This window comes from Pagrus pagrus (genome assembly GCF_965226575.1).
Source record: "Pagrus pagrus genome assembly, chromosome: 9".
In the NCBI taxonomy this organism is placed as follows: Eukaryota; Metazoa; Chordata; class Actinopteri; order Spariformes; family Sparidae; genus Pagrus; species Pagrus pagrus.
The window spans coordinates 30,125,269-30,145,658 of NC_140193.1; the positions used below are offsets into that span (position 1 = coordinate 30,125,269).

A 20,390-nucleotide genomic window follows, 5' to 3' on the forward strand; every position below is an offset into this window, starting at 1 on the left:
CTGTCTTGTTTTTTTATTATAATCTGAGTGTAATCCTGACTGTTGTTAATGTTTTCTATGACAGAGGACCGTCACCTCACCACACTGTCCTCAGCCTCCTCCTCCATGCTGCCGTCACCAGCAGATCCTGGAGCTGAGCCAATCACTCCTGGTCCCTCCTTCACTGAGCAGGACCTCGCAGAAGGTACACACACACACACACACACACACACACACACAAACACTCACATAAACTCTGTTTTGTAGCTTACTTGTCTCTAATCCAATGATGTCGGCTGTATATATTCTGTGTTTGCTTGTTGTCAGATGTATTTGACGGACACTTGCTGGGCTCCACTGACAGCCAGGTGAAGGAGAAGTCTACCATGAAAGCCATCCTCGCCAACTTCCTGCCAGGCAACAGCTACAACCCCATCCCCTTCCCGTTGTAAGTAATGCCCTCACTGTGGACGAGGCCAGGTGTGGTTTATTTCTGAGTGATGACCAAATTGTGACGGTTGGACTGAAAAATTGTGAAGGAACTAAAATTGTTGCTGAATGCTCAAAATCTTGTTCGCTTATTCTCTGACCAGATATTGTCTGATTTAAACAAATAGGTTAGTTTTTTGTATTGCTTCTGGTTTGTGCTGATAGAAAATTCCTCTGATTTTAGAAGCTTATTTGATCCAATGACAAAAAGGTTTTTGTTCCACATGGTAGTTATACTACTACATATAAATGTACCCATATACTTACACTCGTACTTATACTCATATACTTACACCTTTTTTGTATCAGTACTTGAACTCAGGTATTGAGTGTTAGAATTGATATAAAAATGAAACTTTTTTATGTTTTCTTACTGGCAATAGACAATTCTTTTGCTACAACTTATTATAATAAAGTACATTTTGATTGCATAATGTAATGGCTATTGAATAATGACACCACCTGTGTTTGGTTCCCTATAAACTTCCCTTTAACACACCAAAGACCTCAAATCTTACCTGTTGCCTACAAACAAACAGCCATACAAGAACCTCTAAATATATAAAAGCCTGGTTTAAGAAAAAGTATGCAAGATACAGCTATGAGCTGACATCCAATGCCATTTTTCACTACTTGGCCAATTGTAATTGTTGTTGTAAGTATTAACTGTACACACAATAATTCCAGGCTTTAATGGTTTGTCTGTGACTGTCATGTGATCTGTGTACAGTGACCCTGACAAGCACTACCTGATGGATGAACATGAACGGGTGCCCATCGCAGTGTGTGAGAGAGAGCCGAGCTCCATCATAGCCTTCGCTCTCAGGTGAAAACTCCTCTCGCTGTCTCAGCACTTCTGTGCAAGAGTGAAAGGGCCTCAGAGTGTAGCTTTATTAGTGGCCTTACTGCATAAAACATGATATTATTGTGTCATTTCCTTCTAGCTGCAAGAAGTATAAAACAGCGCTGGATGATTTGTCGAAGACATCAAACACAGGCGGGGATGAGAATCCACAGGTCATCAGGTACGCAGGATTCCTGCTGAAATCTGACATTGAAAATTAGAGATGTTGTTAAAGCTCCTGGGAAATATGTCATTTAAATCAGCTAAGTTTAAAGCTTTTACTTTGATTTTAGCTTGAACTTAGATACATTAAAAAAAAGAAAAGCATGTTTTAGGACATTTAAACTTTGTTATACAAAAGTCGGGGCTCCATCCAGCTGTCCTGTTTATAAGAACTTTTGACTGGTCAACTGGTCAATTGGAGAAAACTCAGTGTTTAGTGTTTTTAAAAAAGCAGAGGGAGCTGACAAAACATTTCTTTTCTCCCTTCAGTGCTGGGGAGAGTCGGGCAAAGAGCAGCCCTGCCAGGCCCAGTGAGTCGGCTTCGTCCCAGCAGAGCCGCAGCAGTATGGACACTGATCCCCTTAGTAAGTTGTCAGGTCAAATAACAACCTAATTCACAGAAGATTGAAACCATTAAGATAATATCCTTGAGATGAAATGTTTGACTTTTTTGTACTGTTTGGTGCAGAGGATGCAGACTTGACAGATAAACAGAAGAAACAGACCCTGAATCCACATATCGAGCTACGTGAGTATTTCTTCCTATTGTATTTACGTAGCTTAAGCAGATCTTCAAACTGTACAAATTGTAACAGTTTTGAAAAAAATAATGTTAACGTTAACTTCGTTTGTTGTCCAATTTGTAGAATTCTCTGATGCCAACGCCAAGTTTTACTGTCGAATCTACTACGCTGAGGAGTTTCACAAAATGCGTGAGGTGATCATGGAGAGCCCTGAGGAGGATTTCGTCCGATCACTGTCCCACTGCGTCAACTGGCAGGCTCGTGGTGGAAAATCTGGAGCAGTTTTCTATGCAACAGAAGGTTATATCTAATATCTCACTGATAAATGTCACCACTACTACTGCAAACAATACCAAAGTCACAGTGAAACAGTGGGTTTAGGTAATGTGACATAGATCTGAGTTCAATGTACAGAAGTTTGCATGGATAAAGTTTCTTCTTCATTGGTGAGAAATAGGTGATAAAAGGTTTTTGCAGGTTTGTGATTGTTGTTGTAATACTTGTTTCAGCCACATGAGGCTGAAGCGCCCCACTCTGTTGTCGTGGGTCCCACTGCTTTTCTTGGCAAGGCCCATGACTGGTTGCCATCTTTGGTTGGACTGGTTTGGTTTTAGCATGAAGAGTCAGATTGGTTAGGGTTAGGGTAAGAAGATCAGGCTAAGCCAATCAGAGGCAGAGCAGCTCGGGTCTTGCCAAGAAAAGCAGTGGGATGTTAATGTAGTGCTCTTCACCCTTATGTGGGCAAAATGACAACAAATCACCTGCACCTGTGTTTTCCCAAATGAAAAAAAAAAGAGTGAAATGATTTTTTTTCACCCGACATAATTATGTGAATAATGTGTTAGTCGTCTCTAAAATGTGTCGACACTATTTCCCCTTGGGTCCTGTCAGATGACCGGTTCATCCTGAAGCAGATGCCCAGACTGGAGGTCCAGTCCTTCCTGGACTTTGCACCTCACTACTTCACCTACATCACCGGAGCTGTGCAGCAGAAGGTAGGCATCACTACGTTTTCATTTCAGTTTCTATTTGTGATTGACTGAGTGACTTTAAGTAAATAACAACCAATTTGTTTGTACCACAGCGGCCGACTGCACTGGCCAAGATCCTGGGTGTTTACAGGATCGGTTACAAGAATTCCCAGAACAACACAGAGAAGAAACTGGACCTGCTTGTGATGGAAAATCTTTTCTATGGACGCAAGATGGCTCAGGTAAGACTCACAGGCAGTGAAACACAGCTGACTGGCTCTGTCCACACAACACTCAGCAAACTTGTTTTTATTTGATAGAGACCCCTAACGGCATAAAATACATATTGTGCATTTAAAAGTATAAAACTGCAAATGTATGACTTCAATGAGAGGCTGCTTTTGTTGATGTGTGACACGTCTCCACGGACACGTTTTGGTTGAAACTGGGCACACTGCACTGTCACTGTAGCTGATTAAAGTAACACCCCACAATGTAGAAAAAATGGTCATGTGTAACAGGAAATGATTTCAAAGGTATTTGATATTTGGGAGGAATGAAAATTCAAGTTTAGTTCTTTAGTCTTAAATCTAGGTCTGTACTTAAAATTCCACTTAAGACTTAAACCAACCCAGTCCCAGACAGACTTTGATACGTTTAAGCAGCGTCGGGAGCTAATGTGTATTTCACCTGTAAAATTAGTCTCCTCTGTTTCTCTAAAGTTGATTCTCAGATACCCCTTTACACCCCTCTACACCCAAGGCGGTGCAGATGCTGGTTCGGAGCCAGTGCCTACTCTGGAACCAGTTTTTTGCATTTCGACAGCCAAATAACAGGCTCCCAGACAGGAAAACTGGTTTCGGAGTGGCACCAACTCTTTGCTGGTCTAGAACAAAGAACCGCTTACATCAGGGACTGGGAGCGAGGGTTATCATGACCAAGGACCAACTAAAAGTGCTTATGACCGCCATTTTTAACAACCATAGCTAGTGTAGAGTGTTCAGACTTATCAATGGGAGAATAAACAAAAGATTTTAACTATTTTCACTAATCGAAGCAACATTGGTCTGAGTACGGGCCATGTTTGGCTGCCAGTGTAGGCACGCAAAGCCAGGAGCAACACTTGTGAAGTTATTCCACAGTTCATCCCAGTGGAGAAGCAAACCAGTTCTTAAAAGGTTCACAGGGAACCGTCCCAGAACCACCGCTTGGTTCATTTTGGTTGAAAAGGCAGATTCCTGTGGTGTCCTTAGCTGTGACATGTCCTCTGTAGGTGTTTGACCTCAAAGGCTCCCTGAGAAACCGTAACGTCAAGACGGACTCGGGGAAGGAGAGCTGTGAGGTGGTTCTGCTGGATGAGAACCTCCTGAAGTTGATCCATGACAACCCGCTGTACATCCGCTCCCACTGTAAGGCCATCCTGCGAGCCGCCATACACAGCGATGCCTACTTCCTCTCCAGCCACCTCATCATCGATTACTCCCTGCTGGTGGGGCGTGACGATGCCACCGATCAGCTGGTCGTTGGGATTATAGGTGAGAGGACGTCTGAAGTGAAGGATCATGAGTCAGTGTCATATGTTAGTGACTTTTGTCTCATGTAGGTGATGTAACACCCTGCTGTTTATGTTTCATGTTCAGAGTCAGTGAGAATACTCAGCATCTGCTGAAAACTACATCTGTGATCTGATATTCGTCTGCTGTCTGTTCACTGCTGTTCGCTCTCCTTTTTCTGCAGATTATATTAGGACATTTACCTGGGACAAGAGACTAGAGATGGTTGTCAAATCCACTGGAATCCTGGGAGGTCAAGGTAAGCCTTCATCTGTTCCCCACATCCTGTTTACACAAGGTCTTACTTGTTTTTTGAAAACACTGGAATGAACACGGCTTCCCATTATCCCATTTTTATGAATCTACTTGTGAAATTTAGGTACACATTACACCCTGATCAGAAATACAAAGTAGAGCCTCACCAATGTAGGATTGTTAAGACTGATATCAATATTGTGTTGTTGAGATAGATGTACTAAAGCAGACTTTTTGGGCTATTTTGTTGCACAGTAAACTGTTCTATCAAGGACAGCAACTGTAAATATGATGAAGATGAAATCACAACAGAAAACTCCCTGGAAATGGAGTCATTATGAATAACAAAACACAAATAGAACAGAAACATTAAATTGAAACTTGAATTACTGTTGGAGCCAAAATATTCCCAGACTGATAAATTGGTTAGGCCACTGCTATCAGCCTTTATGAGTTAACCACTAATAATAAATCAGTATCAGTGTTCATTTCAGGTGAAAAATCGCAGTATGGAAATGCCAGATCTTTTTTTTTCATTATTTTTATTATGTGAGCACAATGGAAATGCCAGATATGATGGACGTAGAATGTGGAAGTTCAGTTTTAACGTTGGAAACCGTTCCTTAGCTGAGATCCACTGAACCGTTTTATCTGAAGCTCTGATCTGCTTCTTACAGTCTCTCAGTTGTCATGGACTGAACTAATGCCTCATTTCAACTGCATGGTACGGCTCGGCTCGCTTGGAGCTGGTGTTTTTAGGCTTTAGATTGGCAAAAGGTGTAAATAGTAGTTGGTACCTGGTGCTTTATTTGGTATGACACTAGTTGAGGTTCCAGAGCTGAGCCGATACTAAAATGTGGAGTGAAAACTCTGTTGACCCCTGATTGGTCAAAGAGAACCAGAGTGGACTCCTCATTTTTGTCTTGCCTGTACCCTGAGAATTAGCTGTAGCATCAGTCTTGTGTGAGCATACTGGCGTAAGGAAGATGCTGTTGTTTCCTCCCTTCAGTTTACAGACATTACAACAAACACCGTTGTCACCAACATATCTTGGTTAACTAGTAAAGTCTTTGAAAAGACCTGATGAAAAATGTGTATGTGATACGTTAAAGGAAAAGAAATGTATTTCAAATTACACAACACAGAATATCATCATGTATGCAGTATCTATTTGCATATCTGCCAATATGAACACCTTAATATACCTTAATAAGTTGATATCTGCTGATCTCTGGCTCTGGCTCTGAAAGGATTACCTGAGGATGATGACAGCTCTGCGTAGGTTATCTCACTTTATTACTCGGAAGTCGGTTGTTTCCTGTCTCTAATGTTGTGGTGTGTGTGTGTGTGTGTGTGTGTGTGTGTGTGTGTGTGTGTGTGTGTGTGTGTGTGTGTGTGTGTGTGTGTGTGTGTGTGTGTGTGTGTGTGTGTGTGTGTGTGTCTGTGTGTGTCTGTGTGTGTGTGTGTTTGTTGTGTTGTGTCAATCAGGGAAGATGCCCACTGTGGTCTCTCCAGAGCTGTACAGAGCTCGTTTCTGCGAGGCCATGGACAAATACTTCCTGATGGTACCTGACCACTGGACGGGCCTGGGCATCAACTGCTGAGCGGTGCATGAATGTCCAAGTGCAGTAATACAGAAACACAGAGGCACACCTTCTCAGACTTTCTATGCACAAACTTCAGTTTCCTGGACCGAGGCCTCAGTATGGGAGAGCTTTTCAACCAGCCTGAGACCCACAAGCACACTGGACATTGTAGATGTTTGAACATGGTGCAGACTGAAGCCTGACCAGTTTTACAGCACAGCATCATTCCACAGGAGCAGTGCAGCTCTGTGACTGCACCATTAATAAGACATCTGTTTTTATCACTGGGGACTCATTGCAACATTATCAGACTATAATTGATCCCCCTCTGGACGTGTTTCACAGAGGGTTTGTTATTTTATTAGTGCCATGAGTCCAACTGTTTCAAGAGGACCCGCTGGAAACTTTCAGTCTTGTGGTTTTAGTTTGGTAAACAAACTAATGTGTAATGTAATTTAAAGTTTGTAAATGTACAGAGATTATGTAACTATTAAAAGATTATTAACACTGATTTGTTAAAGCTATCATCTGTTATTTGGTTGTGGGGGGTTAATGAGGCAGAAACGATCAAAGGAGAAGGGGAAGTGGACGGATAGAACACAAAGACTCAAACTTAATATCAACTTTTCAAGTTTTAGGACCACACGAGCGCTGAAACTTACTGTAGCTGATAACATTTCTAAGGTTGAATAATAATTTAAGTCATTTATTGAGCAGAATCCTCAATCACTTAACCACCTTCACAAATGTGTGAGGATTTTAATGATTAGTGTAAATTGAATATCAGTGTTTTTGAACGCTTGATGAACAAAATGTACAATTTGAGGTCGTGGCCTTGGTGTCTGAGAGTTTGTGATTGCTATTTTTCATTATTTTCTGATTATTTTCTGACTTCTAATATACTAAACAATTGATTATTTGCAAAACAAACTTCATGGATCAGTGATGAAAATCAAAATCATTTGAAGCCTTGCTCAGTGCTATTAAAGCTTCATAGCTGTCAAATTACAAAGAAGATAGATGTTCAAATGTATGATTCTTTTCACAATCCGTCTAACGCTGCTATAATCAAGACTATCTTTATTAAAGGTAAGGCACTATGTAGTTTTGGGGAAGACATTTTAATCAGAAGAGAAACATCTTCATTGACTGACTTCCATTCAAGCAAAAACAGTGAAATTGAAAAATCATCCTCATCAGCTTCAGCAGATCATCATCAATCATCTGTCTTTCAAGCACGTGATGTTTTCCTGCTGTGGAGAATGAAATGACACGCCGACATGTCTTATGATTCATTTGAAAGGAAGAAGAAAAAACAGCACAACAGTAACTTCAAACAGATTTTTATAATTGTACAATTTATAGAAAACAAAGGGTAGCTGACAAACAGCCCTCAGCATGTCGTACTGCATCAGGAACTGGTATGAAACTCAGACACATGACGATAGCGATTGTCAGGACTGGTGAAGATCATTATCTGGTAGAATAATAATACTGGCAGACAGATTCAGTCTCTCAGCAGACCTTCAGCTCAGGGACAGAAAGACTGTGCTTGTTAACAACGTGTGCTTATCAGCCACCAGAGCCGTCTCCGTTATAATTAACTGCAGCTAACAGAGTTCTCAAGTTCAAATAAATTCATTAATATACACAACTTTTAGTCCTTTCTGCAAAGATTCTCAAATAAAACATTTGTATTCTTAATCAACCATTTAGGATGGAGATGTCACTCTGTGCTCAAGTCCTCTGTGATGGAGAGTTTTTTTCATACAAAGCTTTACATCATCATTATATACAAAAGCAGTTCAATTTCATATCAGTACCTAAGCTAACACACTCTCACACACACAACCAAATTTAAAGGAGAAGTCTGGAGATGTTCTCTCATTTTCCTGCTGTCTACAAAGCCCATGATGAGACCAAAAGCAACAATGAGCTGATCCTACTGAACAGTGTTACAATGCTGACAATCCTGTGTCAAATTTACATTGTAGTTTTTAACAAATGTTAAAAACTACAATACACAGCTCTCATAGGAAATCATTCAAAGCTGCTGCAAGTGATGTATTTTTTATTAATATAGAGCTATTTAACAAAATAAATGTTGAATAGATCTATATTCCAACAGTTACCACTGGTATCCCTGCCCACTTTATCCAATCAGGACAGAGAACTCCATAAAGAGGCGGTCCTGAGCAGGATCTATCCTGTTGGCTGCTGTGCCTGGTGACTACTGCTGCACGTTCATGTGGTGACAGAGGAGGGAGGGGACTGCTAACTGCCAGGAACAGCACAGGGAGTTAGCTCAAATGTCGACAACACTTATAGCAGCTTTAGTCTTTTCTACATATCAAAGCACGTATTTGTGATTCTTTCTGTGTCTTCATTAGGGAAGAGTGGGCTCGGGGCTGAGTGCTACAGACAGGGTGGGAAGTCAGAGGGTAACAAGAGGCGGACTAACTCACTGTTAGTTTTGGTCTTCTCAAGGGATTTGTTGGCAACAAGAAAAGTAGAAAGTATCAGCAGCCTTCAAGGAGAAAAAACAGTGGAGTGAGACATCATTTCAATAAAAAACATCCGCATAACAGAGCAAAAATCCTCTCAAACGTTGTCATTCAATGAAACATAATCATCCACATTACACTTGACTTATTAAAGGAACAGTTCACCCAAATTGCAAAATAGCATTTGGTATGTTGTGGTAGCTGGTCTTGCAAATAGTTAATCTGTCCAGGTTTTGATATCCAGCTCTAAGACTTCTGCCTCCTCGCCGACACAGTGGAGAGAGGAGTATTGTTTGTGGTCCTGATTACACTGAACACTCCACAGACTCCACAGACTCCACTAACCAAGGACAGATTTCACTGCAACTATATTAAAAAAAAAGAAATGGTCTAAAAAAAAATCAGACAATGATTATTTTCATTGTTGATTAAACTTCTAATTACTCCATTAAGAAATGTATTAAAATAGCACAAATACTGTCCATATTTAGTTTTAATATCTCAGAGGAGTACTGGAAGTAAACCAGCAGTCATATCTGAGAGGCTGACATATTGTTTTTGCTTCAGTGAAAACTCTTGAATCTCTCCTGAAAGCAGTTGCTGATTGTTTTTCTGTTAATTAGCTAATCGAGAAATCATTCCAGCTGCAGTGCAAAAGTAGAAACAAATACATAGATGAAACACAAAAATCGTTCTGAGAAACCTGTTGACAGTGAGCTCTGTGGATTATCCTGAATACCTGCCACACCGACAAAACATTCTCACTGCGAGGTCCATTTAGCAGCTGTTCTGGAGCTTTCAACCACATGACATGATCTACTTAAACAGAGGGAGTTTTCACAATTGTCACAAATTGGGGATGTTTAAACTCAGTAATGTTAGCAAGTAACATGTTTGAAATTTCTTTGAATTTAACCTCAAATTCCAACAATAATTACCTCAAAATGTGGTGAAATTCAAAGGGGCACCGTGTAGTTTTGCAGAAGAAATTCAAACCCAGTAATATGTATTTTTTTCCATAAGTGAATAAACAAGCTGTTCTCAGAGGAAAGTAAGGTTCCAGAACACTGTTTGAAGCTAGAAAGGTGGCAGGGTCCACCACATATAAACAAAGTAAAGCAGTATAAACTGTGTTGTCCTTTAAGGTCAGTTTGTTTATTCAGTTTATTCAGTCATGGAAACAAAGAGAGTTTGATTATTTAGTTTGTTTAGGCAGAAAAAGAAATCAGTCAATGAAGATCTTCCCCAAAACTACACAGTGCACCTTTAACCCAACGTGATCCACTAGTTTCTGCCCAACTTCTCCAGGTCAGTAAATTGAAGTACTTAGTATTTTGTTTCTAGCAGAAGTCTGAGGCAAATATCTCAAAACCTGAACAGCTCAATACCACACACAGGGCTTCAGAGACCAAACAATTATTTTGTGATTTTGGTGCACCGATCCTTTAATTAGAAGACTATTAGAATCTACTAACAGAAGATTCGTTATAAAAGGAAACAAAAATGAATCGACATCAAGGCACTGGACACGTTTGAGACAATGGCACATAGCTGGTAGGTGGACAGACAGAGGGGAAGGAGAGAAGAGTGGTCAAGGCCCTGTGTTATTTTACATTTAAGTGCTGGCAGTATTTGTACCATCATGTCAGAGATAATAAATAGCACAATGAACTGAGGAGACCGGAAAGAGCTGTTCATCACTTCAGAGATCTGGAGAATCTGGGCTTGCATGATTGGACATTTGGAGCTGCCCGTGTGGGACAAAGGTTTCAGTTGGTCTACAGAGTGTGCGACCATGCACGACAGGTAGGAATGAACATGGAGTCAAAACAGTGCAGGAGGCCATTTAAGGCCAGAGGATGAAATGCATAAATCTAAGTCATAACCTCAGCCTTCACTCACATCTGCACAAACCCTGTTTATCACTGTGTACATCCCAATTCCCTGATTGGATTGGTTCCTCGCTCCTCCATCCTCAGGTCAGCTGGAACTCGATCCTGTCTGTCATCGTTGGGTCAGAGGTCACACAGCTTTACTGCTGGGACAAACAGCAAGTGTTGCTGCGTTACAGACAATTCAGAATGGGAAGATTTCCGACCTCCTGCTTGAAAAAGTAGAATGGAACAACACTCAAATCCATCTACCTCCAACTTGATGAAGAAGCAGCTGTCCCCATGGGGAGAGGGTGGGCTGTACTTGTAGATAAAGTACCTGTATGTGGCTAGTGAATGGAATATTTTGTTAGTTTCCAGGTACAAATGTGCCGTCAAATTAAATATATAATAACGCCTGCTACCTCGTGTCATTTTCCCTCCTCTATTCCATTTATAATGCAAGAAGGCTGTACTGCTGAGGGTTTATTTGCATGTACACTTGCCACAGAGACATCATTTTGGTAACTTTTGGTGTAGTGCACCAAGAGCGCCTGGAGAACGATAGCTGGGAATTTCAACCGAGAAATTCCAACCTCTGACTTTGTCTGGAACGCAGCATTAGGTGTGATGGAACCCGTATGACCACCAGTGGACTGTGTGTTTGTTCAAGAGGTACCAAAGTGATGACTCACCTCACATCAATTTAACAACCTCGTAGTTTTACTTGGATTTATATCTGTGTCGCATTTATACTGGAGTCAATCTCTTGTGAAGTACAGGAGGCTACAGCTGTTAGCCTCCTGTACTTGTGTAGATACATTTATTGAACACTGAATATACTAAGCTGCTCAGTCAGCCAGAAGGTGGTCAGACATCTTTGAGTTACCTTAGCCTTCAGTTACATCCCATTGTTGAGATATTGTCAGATCTTATGCAGTAGACCTGATTATGGATGTGAATTTAACAAAATGCCATCAAACCCCATCACCAGTCCAGTCCATTGTGTTAAAATGTTTGAATTGTGTTTCCTGTAGGTCTAACACAGGAAACATCGTTCATCACAAAGACTTCTCTTTTCATCATCTGTAATTTCTTCTTTCAACATTAATGACGGCTAATATTAGAACCAGGGAGGGTTCCAGAGCCTGCTCTCTTTCTGCTCCAAACATTTTCATTATCTGTCTGTGACATTTTCATTCAGACACATGTCAAACTATATTCAATTTAAGAGCTATATTTATAAAATGTCCACTTTACCCCCGAGACATTAAGAATAATCAATGATGTCTACAAAATTTTATTTCATTTATAGTTAAACTTTTGTTTGTTTTGTCATTTTTGTCCGTCTTTTTCGTTATTTCACTGTTAACAATGAAAAGCTTTATAAACCATTTATTAATTAACTGTAAAGGTGTATAAACATCAGTTACAACTCTATATTTAAAAAATGATTAAGAAAAGATTTATAAATCATTTCATGGTTTCACAGTAAAACAACAAATAATATTAATTTAAGTTTAATTAACTACAGATTTACCATCAATCAATGATGGCTATTATAAATTCAGCCATTCAGCCCCTGAGCAGCAATACTAGAGAGCATTTTAAGCTGAATGACATCTAATCCAGATGTGTTTCTGTCAGAGACCAGATGAAGGTTCAGAAAAAAACATAAAATCTTTTTTTAAATGTGTCGCAGGTGAAAGAAACATGGATCCAATTAAGGGAATTGAGATGTACCCCGTGTGTCATATCCTCTTCTCTGTGGAATAATTTAACTACTAACATGTTATTGAAGGCTGCACACCTCAGCCGCAGTTCATCAAAACCTAAAAGCAAAATCCAAGTTTGTGCTTCAGTTGTTATCAGGTAAAAACGAGCTTTATGTACCTCTTCTTGTGACCCCTCCAGTACATGTTAATTATTTACGCGTGGAAGTCAAATATTTGGTACAACAACAAGCAAAAATCATAAAAAGGTTAAAATTACACTTAGCTTTCTTAATAATCTACTTCATTTGTACAAACAGTTAAAAATGGCTTTTTTTAAGACAAAACGAGTCTCAGAGGCGAGCTGCTGTGCCATGCAGAGACTAAGTACCGAGGTCGGTTTGGATTGAAGCACCCGTGAGTAGAAATAACAAACCGTGGTGGAAGGTAACACAAGCATGCAGACCCGGGCCGTAACTGATCCAGATCGAATTCTTCTTCTTCAGCTGCACGTTCATGGAGCAACTTGTTCGGCTGCAGCCGTCAGTCCGGGGCAGTGCAGCCGATTCTGAAAAGGGCACTGAGATAAAACGCTGTAGGGCCTCCAGCCTGGTGCCATGGAGGGTCATTCTGTACACGCTCCCCACACGGAGAGCAGAGGATACAGACACTGCAAACATCCAAGCTGTGTCATCACCAAGTATCTACCCTTCTTCCTCAAGAGTGCACGGTACAGACTAAAACACTGCATCATTCATGGGGGGGGTTAAAAATTCAGGTGCACAGGTGGAGGTAGGAGGGTAGAGGGTCGGTCCGGAGGGGTCAGAAGGTCTCCGAGTCTTCCGAGTCGTTCTCGGTGGTTCCCTCGCTGGAGGGTCCGGAGGGGTTCCTGGGGCTGCGTGGCCCCCGTGGGCCGGTGCCTGGGCCTTTACCCCCCTGGTGGGGCAGCTGCCTCAGCAGGGCGCCTGGGGAGGGAGCCCCGGAGCTGCAAGGGGAGCAGAAAGGCATCATGGTAGCCAGAATGAGAGCCAGACAGTCAGCCACCTCTCTGCTAGGAGCACAAGCCAGAGCAGGGGTCAGACCTGAGGTAGAGAGACAGAGACAGGAAAAAAGAGAGAGAGAAAAAGAGAGGGGGGGAGGGGAGGGGAGGGGAGGGAGGAGGGAACAGAAACAAAAGGGAGAAGGGAGGAAGAGAGCGAGACGTAGACGTGGAGGAAGCGGGGAAGGCGAAGCAGAGACGGGAGCAGAGGACAAAGGAGGGACGGAGCAGCATTCCATTAGTGTTCAGCCAGCTGACACAGTTTGCAAACACAGGGGGGGGGCACAGAGCACAGGGACGACCACAGCTGACGTCTGTCACTACACAACAGATACATTCAATAACAACTAATAATGACACATGGAAAGCAAACAAGCAGCCTGTACACAGTTTAAATCAGGGTTCCCACTGTGGACACGAACTACAACTCCATGACACCTTCATGACTTTTTCATAATTTACACAGTGTATCCATGACCTGAATGTTTTATTCAGTGTTGGTTGGGTCTGAAGATGACAAGTCTGAAAATGAAAAGGTTGGTCTGAAGGTGTTTGAATTAAGACAGAAAAGAGCTTATCAGACCTCTGAAGCTGCTCCACATCCCTGCTGCAGGCTGCCGGCTCCACTCTGTAGCTAATGTAGTTCTAATATATGCCAACATGTTAATAAAGGCCTACAGTAGTATATTATAAAAAGATATACTGATGTATATATGTATCAGTCACTGCAGCCTCTATTTGACTGTTCCCAGGAAATTCCATTCACTTCAAATCAGTGTAATGCTGATTAAAAACAAATAGATTACTTCTAATTTTAGAATGACTTTGAATAGTTTTTCATGGACTGATAATGTTGTTGGCCTGTCTGGGTCTACTGGTTAGGATGCCATCCATGAAGTGTAACATCCTTTCAGCTTTAGTTGTTGGCTCATTTATTGTCACCTCTGCTGGAGCTATCTAATAAAAGGAGAAAAGCATTTCTAAAAAGGATGAAACAATGGTACAGACCCACTGTTTAATATAACGACTGAGAAAAGCATGAAGCGTCCCATTCGGAAAATTCTCTGATGAAGAGAAATGAATCCCTACTTGCTTTTTCTAAATTCAATGATATTCCACAACCTCCATGACCAGTGGGAACCCCTTTTAAAGGTGGAATCATTTGCAGTGCACATGGAAAATCATATTCCAACAGTTCATTAGTTGAGTTCATGCTGGAACGGAGGAAAACATTCATGCTGACCGTTGGCAATAGCATGCAGCTAGGGCTTATTGAGTGCCCCGGGCCGACATGGTGTCAGACCAGATTCATCCTACCGTTCTCATCCACCTTCTGAACATTGGCTCCTCGGGACAGCAGCTCCTGGACCGCCTGCTTCAGACCACTTCGAGCCGCCAGGTGGAGAGGACTGGCAGAGACACACAGACAGAAAGACAGTTTATACAAGTAAAGCAGATTCATTGTACGACCCTATTTGCTAAAAAGGTTTTCCTTTGACCCACACACCTCCCCGTTATTAACAAAAATATTATCTTAGTTTTGTCTTGTATAAAGAGTTGTGGAGGTTTTAGATACTCACGTTTGCAGCGCTGCATTTGTGGCATTTATGAGTGCAGTGTCAGACAGCTTCTCCAGGATCAACAACACACAGTCTTCCTTTCCCTGTGAGGAGAACATGTTCGGTTATAGCAAGCTAAGTCCTGAAGTATCACAGACTTAGAATTGACATTTTTATAATAGCCATGCCGCCTATAGTTTTGAACCAACAGAGTTAAAATGGCCCCAGCTGAACACCATCAAACTTTGAGTTCCTCCAAGCAGACGGAATAAGACAAACAACACATAAGACAGAGGATGGAGCCCCCGTGTGGACACTTACATTACTGCAAGCTAGATGCAGGGTGGTGTTGCCGTCTCTGTCCGTCAGACTGAGGCTGGCGTTGGCGCTAGTCAGCAGCACCTCTGGAGCACAAGACAGAATCAGGGCAATGTCACGCACACACACAAAAATCAACTACATAAGACAAGAGCCAAGTGAGGGCTGGGAGATACGGACCCAAAATAATAGTGCAATCTTTTCAGGCTATACACAATACATGATATACTGGATAACTGGATATTTTGAAATTTCCTCAAAAACACTTCGTAAATGTCAGGATTGTTGACAAAATCAAATATCACAATATCTTTGAGCAAATACCTCTACATGGATATTGTGACAATCTTATAGGGATGACTGTTGGTACTTTAACAAAATATTCACACAATGAGATGTTAATAATCAACAGTAATGTGGATGTAATGACTGAGTGGGTAAAGACAAGTATTAGAACAAGTAGAACAGTCTGGTAAGTTCAGATGACATCACTTTACTGATGCAGCCTTTAAAACCAGGAAAAGACGACACTTCTGCCATATCACCATATAACAATATCCTTGATATCAAGTCTTACATCATCATAACAATATAATAGCAATATATTGCAAAATGTCATGAAACAACATAAACACACTGCAGTATTGCAGCCATAAGCCGAATCAAATATCTCAGTACCGAGGGCTCCGACTCTGCCCTTCTCAGCCGCCATCATCAGTGAGGTGCGACCTGATTGGTCTGCAGCATCGACAGGTGCATCGTGGGACAGGAGCAGCTGGACACAGTCGACGTGGCCTGAGAACGCTGCAGCATGAAGAGGAGTCCTGCAGGAGAGAGGAAGGAGTGAAAGCAGAAGATACAGCCTGTGCGCACACACACACACGCACACAAACACACACACACGCACGCACACACGTACGTACACACACACACACACACACACACACACACACATCTTTACCTGCCCTTAGCGTCCTTGCAGCCAGCGATGTCTGACCCCATGGCCTCCAGCAGCAGAGATGCACAGGGCTCGTGATCGTTCACCCTGTTAGTTGAAACACAATCAGACATCAGGTGTCGGAGATGACGGACATCTTATTCATCCCAATACTAGAATACAGAATAATAAGGGACTCTTCACAACTTCCTTTACATTCAGTTCCTTCCTTTACATTTTTCTTTCACTGGCCAATTTTGATACTCAGTGACAAAATGTAAATATTTGCTTGTTCAAGCTTCTCTATTATCTATTCTTCTGTTTCTCTAAACTAAATGAACATTAAGATTAAATCAGCTCTGATTGGACTTTTGGTCCCACATAGCAGGTATTGTTCAGAGATTGAGATTTTAGAAATTAAATAATGAATCAATTTAGTGCAAAATAAATTAATAGATCAACTGATAGCAAAACTAATCATTATTTCAAGTCTTAGTATGAACATAGTAATCCTTTCAAACAAGTGGACGTGTTTGCAGAATAAATCAGTTTTCATCAACTGAAAACAATCATCATTAATAATGCTCAGTGTGTGTGTGTGTGTGTGTGTGTGTGTGTGTGTGTGTGTGTGTGTGTGTGTGTGTGTGTGTGTGTGTGACTTACACAGCACAGTGCAGCGGGGTGAAGGGGTTCCCATCAATACAGCGACAGCCCTTCTGCTCCAGCAAAACCTCCACACAGCCCTCATGACCTACACACACAAACACACACAGTATTGGAAAAAAACATTAAAGGTTTTCCACTGGACTCAAGTCTAGTTTGATTTATCGTACATCACAATCACTTTATAATAAACACTATTATTTTGCTACTACATTAGCAGAAATAAGAACAAACTATAAAGAATGATATAAAATAATCCAGTGCAGACTGAGGATATCTATGAGTGTGTCACAGCACGAGTCTGACGCTGACCGTAGTAGCAGGCCCAGTGCAGCGGTGTGTATCCACTGTGGTCTCTCAGCGGGGGCAGGGATGGCGGCTCAGAACAGGCGATGCTCAGCAGCTCGCTCAGCCAGGAGGCGTGGCCTCGAGCGGCGGCCAGGTGGATGGAGGTACGACCTCGCGAGTCCCCGAGGAGAACCGAGGCTTCCTGCTCCAACAGACACTGGATACACTCCTCCTGACCACACAGCAGCTGGAGGGAGGAGATCAGAATCAAGCTAAATCAACCTTACTGCTGGTTTCACATGTTTTAGCTGATTACCTAAAAGTTTGTGTAGCTGTGTTATATTATAATCAACTATTTTATAAAGACTGAAGATTAAGGTTAGGGCCTATTTTATAAAAACTAACACAGGTCTTACGGTTCATTTCCTGGCTGATTCACATTCTTGTCTGTGTGATATAAAAGAGTATTCCATCACAGTGAACATTTAGTCACCTTTATCTACTCTAAATAAACATTATGCATTAAAGAACATCTTAGATTTGAGAATCGGTTGTCCAAAGTAAGAAACTAATAATAATCTCTTGTGATCTTCTAATAAATACAAGACATCCATTAGAAAGACTTAAGGAATGCTCTGAAATTTGGTCTGCAGTCATGTAAAATATGCACTAAAAGTACTTCATGGGCTAAACAAACATCCTGCTAACTAGCTAATCACATTTAACAAACCTAATTAGATTAATTCGGTAAATGTAATACTGACCTGTAGTCAACCTCACTTCACCATAAATTTAGGGCTGCACAATTAATGAAAATGTGATAGTGTAATTTAAAGTGCTATTCAAAGAGCAAAAGCAGCATTTTTTGATAAGGTTAAACATTATAATGAAGTACTGTAGAGCTGCAGAGATGTCCTGGCCCCAAACATTTTGTTTGTTACAGACTACAACAATTGTCAAGTCAAATTATATTCACATTATTCACAATATTTGCAATATGATCTGTTTTGACCATATCATGCAGCCCTACATGAATTACTATATAACTATGCTGATAAAATAACAGATATGACCACAGCTCAGTGGTGTAAAATTCTTCTTTTTACTCTTTGGTGACATTTTGTAAATTAAGTGTGCCCACAAACAGGGCAGAACAGTGGCATCAATTATGCCAGTTACAGATGCAACCATTAGTCGATCAAAATTTTCTATATCTGTTCATCATTTAAATCAATTTTTCAGGTAAACATTTGCTTGAAAAATTGCTTCCAGCTTCTTAAAAGTGAGAATCTGCTGCTTTTCTTTGTTATTTATACAGTAAATGAAGAGTCTTTGCTTCTTTTGTCCAACCAACAGTCCAAAAACCAATTTGAAGACATCACTTTTTGCTCCGGGACATTGTGATGAGCATTTTTCAATGTTTTTCTTTTACATTTTACAAATAACTAAATAATTAATGGATTATTCATTAAGATAATTGGCAGATTAATCAATATTGACAATATTTCTAAGTTACCTAATGAAACCTAATGAACATGCACCTCAAGTAGGTGGCCTTCAGGCTATTAGCTGACCTCACAGGAATAAATACAGAGGTTTGGGATGTTAATCCAAAAATGTTCTTGTATGAAGCCTGTTGACCTCATCTGTACAGGTGTCCAGAGGTCAGTGATACAGAGGTCAGAGGTTAGTGTCTTCAGCATGTAGCGTTTGGAGGGTGCCAGTGGTAAAGTGATACAGTATTCAAAGACTTTGAAAGATTATTTTGTGATATATCTCAGTTTAAAAGACAATAAAGACTTCCCTTCACTTCAGACTTCATATATTTAGGCTCCTTTCATATAATTCAAATATTGATTCATCATTTAAAGACCCAATAAGGAGATAGTTCTTGAGTTTATTTAAGCTAATATTTCAAAAACTAAAAAAATCTATCAGTTGTTATAATCAATCACTGATAGTCTATAATTGCTCTGGTGGCACACTTCACTCTCCATAAAAGCAAAACACATTGGCAGACAGTCAGACCTAAAAGGCTTTTCATGCAGTGTGATGCTCACCCCGAGGTGCAGTGCAGTGAGGCCGTGCTTATTGGCCACATTGACGTTGGCTTCTCTCTCCAGCAGCAGCGACACAGCATCAACATGACCCCCCGCCACCGCCAGCATCAGAGGAGTCCTGCAGACGAAGAAGTGTGCCAGACAGACAGGACACGGTGAGCAAACTGGAACTGACAAGGAAAACTGAAAAAGAAACCTAACAGAAGAAAGGAGGATCACTCACTGTCCCTGAGAGTCAGCAGCATCTGTGAGGTCTGCACTGTCCGACTCATCCAGCAGGAGGCGCACACACGTCGTGTGACCATTCATCACTGGGGGAAGAGAACAAGAAGCAGAGTGCAACAGAAATGTTTATTTATAGTCAGTCAGAGGACAAATCCATTCATTGAGAGTGGAAAGTTTGTGATGACTGTGGTGTCACCACAGCAGGAAACAGAACCAAGATCCTAAAAAGAGCAGAAACCATAACGAATATTTCCAGCTAACAAACTGATAAGCAGAAATCCATTCTGTAAACAGAGAAGTTTAAAAAATAAAAGCAGCATGTGTTCAGAAATAGGATGAATGAAAAATGGAAACTGAAATTATGATTGTAATCATCTGAACACACTCAGAAGTGTATCTGCCCACATGAGCAACAGACACTAACTTTAGTTTGTCTGCTGCACTCAAAACCCTGTTGAATCTGGTTTCTGATCCTTTCCACCAAAACATACACACAGATATCATATGGATGTCTCTCACAGCGCATCATTTAAACGCTGGTGTGATACATTTAAAACACTATCATCAAAACACTTCTGGCTTCATGAGGCCATGACACATTTTTAAGTGCATAAAACTGAGAGGAGAATGTTTTTACTGTACCATTCGTCCCACAAAAGGTTTCAATTTTGTGCTACATGTGGTATACAGACTGCTGTCATATTATAAAGTAATACAATACTGTGACTATATCATATAAATACTACACTGACATAATCCTTGTATCAGAATAGGATACAGTACACATTTGT

At 41.0% G+C, this 20,390-nt stretch overlaps 2 protein-coding genes across 5 annotated transcripts in view; one reads left to right on the plus strand and one right to left on the minus strand.

Annotated features, from left to right (window-relative positions):
• pikfyve (phosphoinositide kinase, FYVE finger containing) overlaps positions 1–6,934 on the plus strand; it is a 34,268-nt gene extending 27,334 nt beyond the window's left edge. For both annotated transcript variants that reach the window (XM_084362105.1, XM_084362106.1), the window contains 12 exons: positions 65–184; positions 307–427; positions 1,199–1,294; positions 1,413–1,493; positions 1,805–1,899; positions 2,004–2,063; positions 2,182–2,358; positions 2,950–3,053; positions 3,143–3,271; positions 4,303–4,564; positions 4,767–4,841; positions 6,326–6,934. In XM_084362105.1, coding sequence (XP_084218231.1) covers positions 65–184; positions 307–427; positions 1,199–1,294; positions 1,413–1,493; positions 1,805–1,899; positions 2,004–2,063; positions 2,182–2,358; positions 2,950–3,053; positions 3,143–3,271; positions 4,303–4,564; positions 4,767–4,841; positions 6,326–6,441 — 1,436 coding nt within the window. In that variant the 3' untranslated portion in view covers positions 6,442–6,934. The remainder of the gene's footprint in view (positions 1–64; positions 185–306; positions 428–1,198; positions 1,295–1,412; positions 1,494–1,804; positions 1,900–2,003; positions 2,064–2,181; positions 2,359–2,949; positions 3,054–3,142; positions 3,272–4,302; positions 4,565–4,766; positions 4,842–6,325) is intronic.
• An 816-nt stretch (positions 6,935–7,750) lies between these two features.
• ankrd44 (ankyrin repeat domain 44) overlaps positions 7,751–20,390 on the minus strand; it is a 42,319-nt gene continuing 29,679 nt past the window's right edge. For 2 of the 3 annotated variants that reach the window (XM_084362085.1, XM_084362084.1), the window contains exons 19-28: positions 19,598–19,685; positions 19,375–19,492; positions 17,339–17,561; positions 17,027–17,114; positions 16,388–16,471; positions 16,105–16,250; positions 15,430–15,512; positions 15,130–15,212; positions 14,867–14,958; positions 7,751–13,592 (exon numbers count right to left, since the gene is read on the minus strand). In XM_084362085.1, coding sequence (XP_084218211.1) covers positions 13,333–13,592; positions 14,867–14,958; positions 15,130–15,212; positions 15,430–15,512; positions 16,105–16,250; positions 16,388–16,471; positions 17,027–17,114; positions 17,339–17,561; positions 19,375–19,492; positions 19,598–19,685 — 1,265 coding nt within the window. In that variant the 3' untranslated portion in view covers positions 7,751–13,332. The remainder of the gene's footprint in view (positions 13,593–14,866; positions 14,959–15,129; positions 15,213–15,429; positions 15,513–16,104; positions 16,251–16,387; positions 16,472–17,026; positions 17,115–17,338; positions 17,562–19,374; positions 19,493–19,597; positions 19,686–20,390) is intronic. The other variant, XM_084362086.1, reaches the window with a different exon arrangement.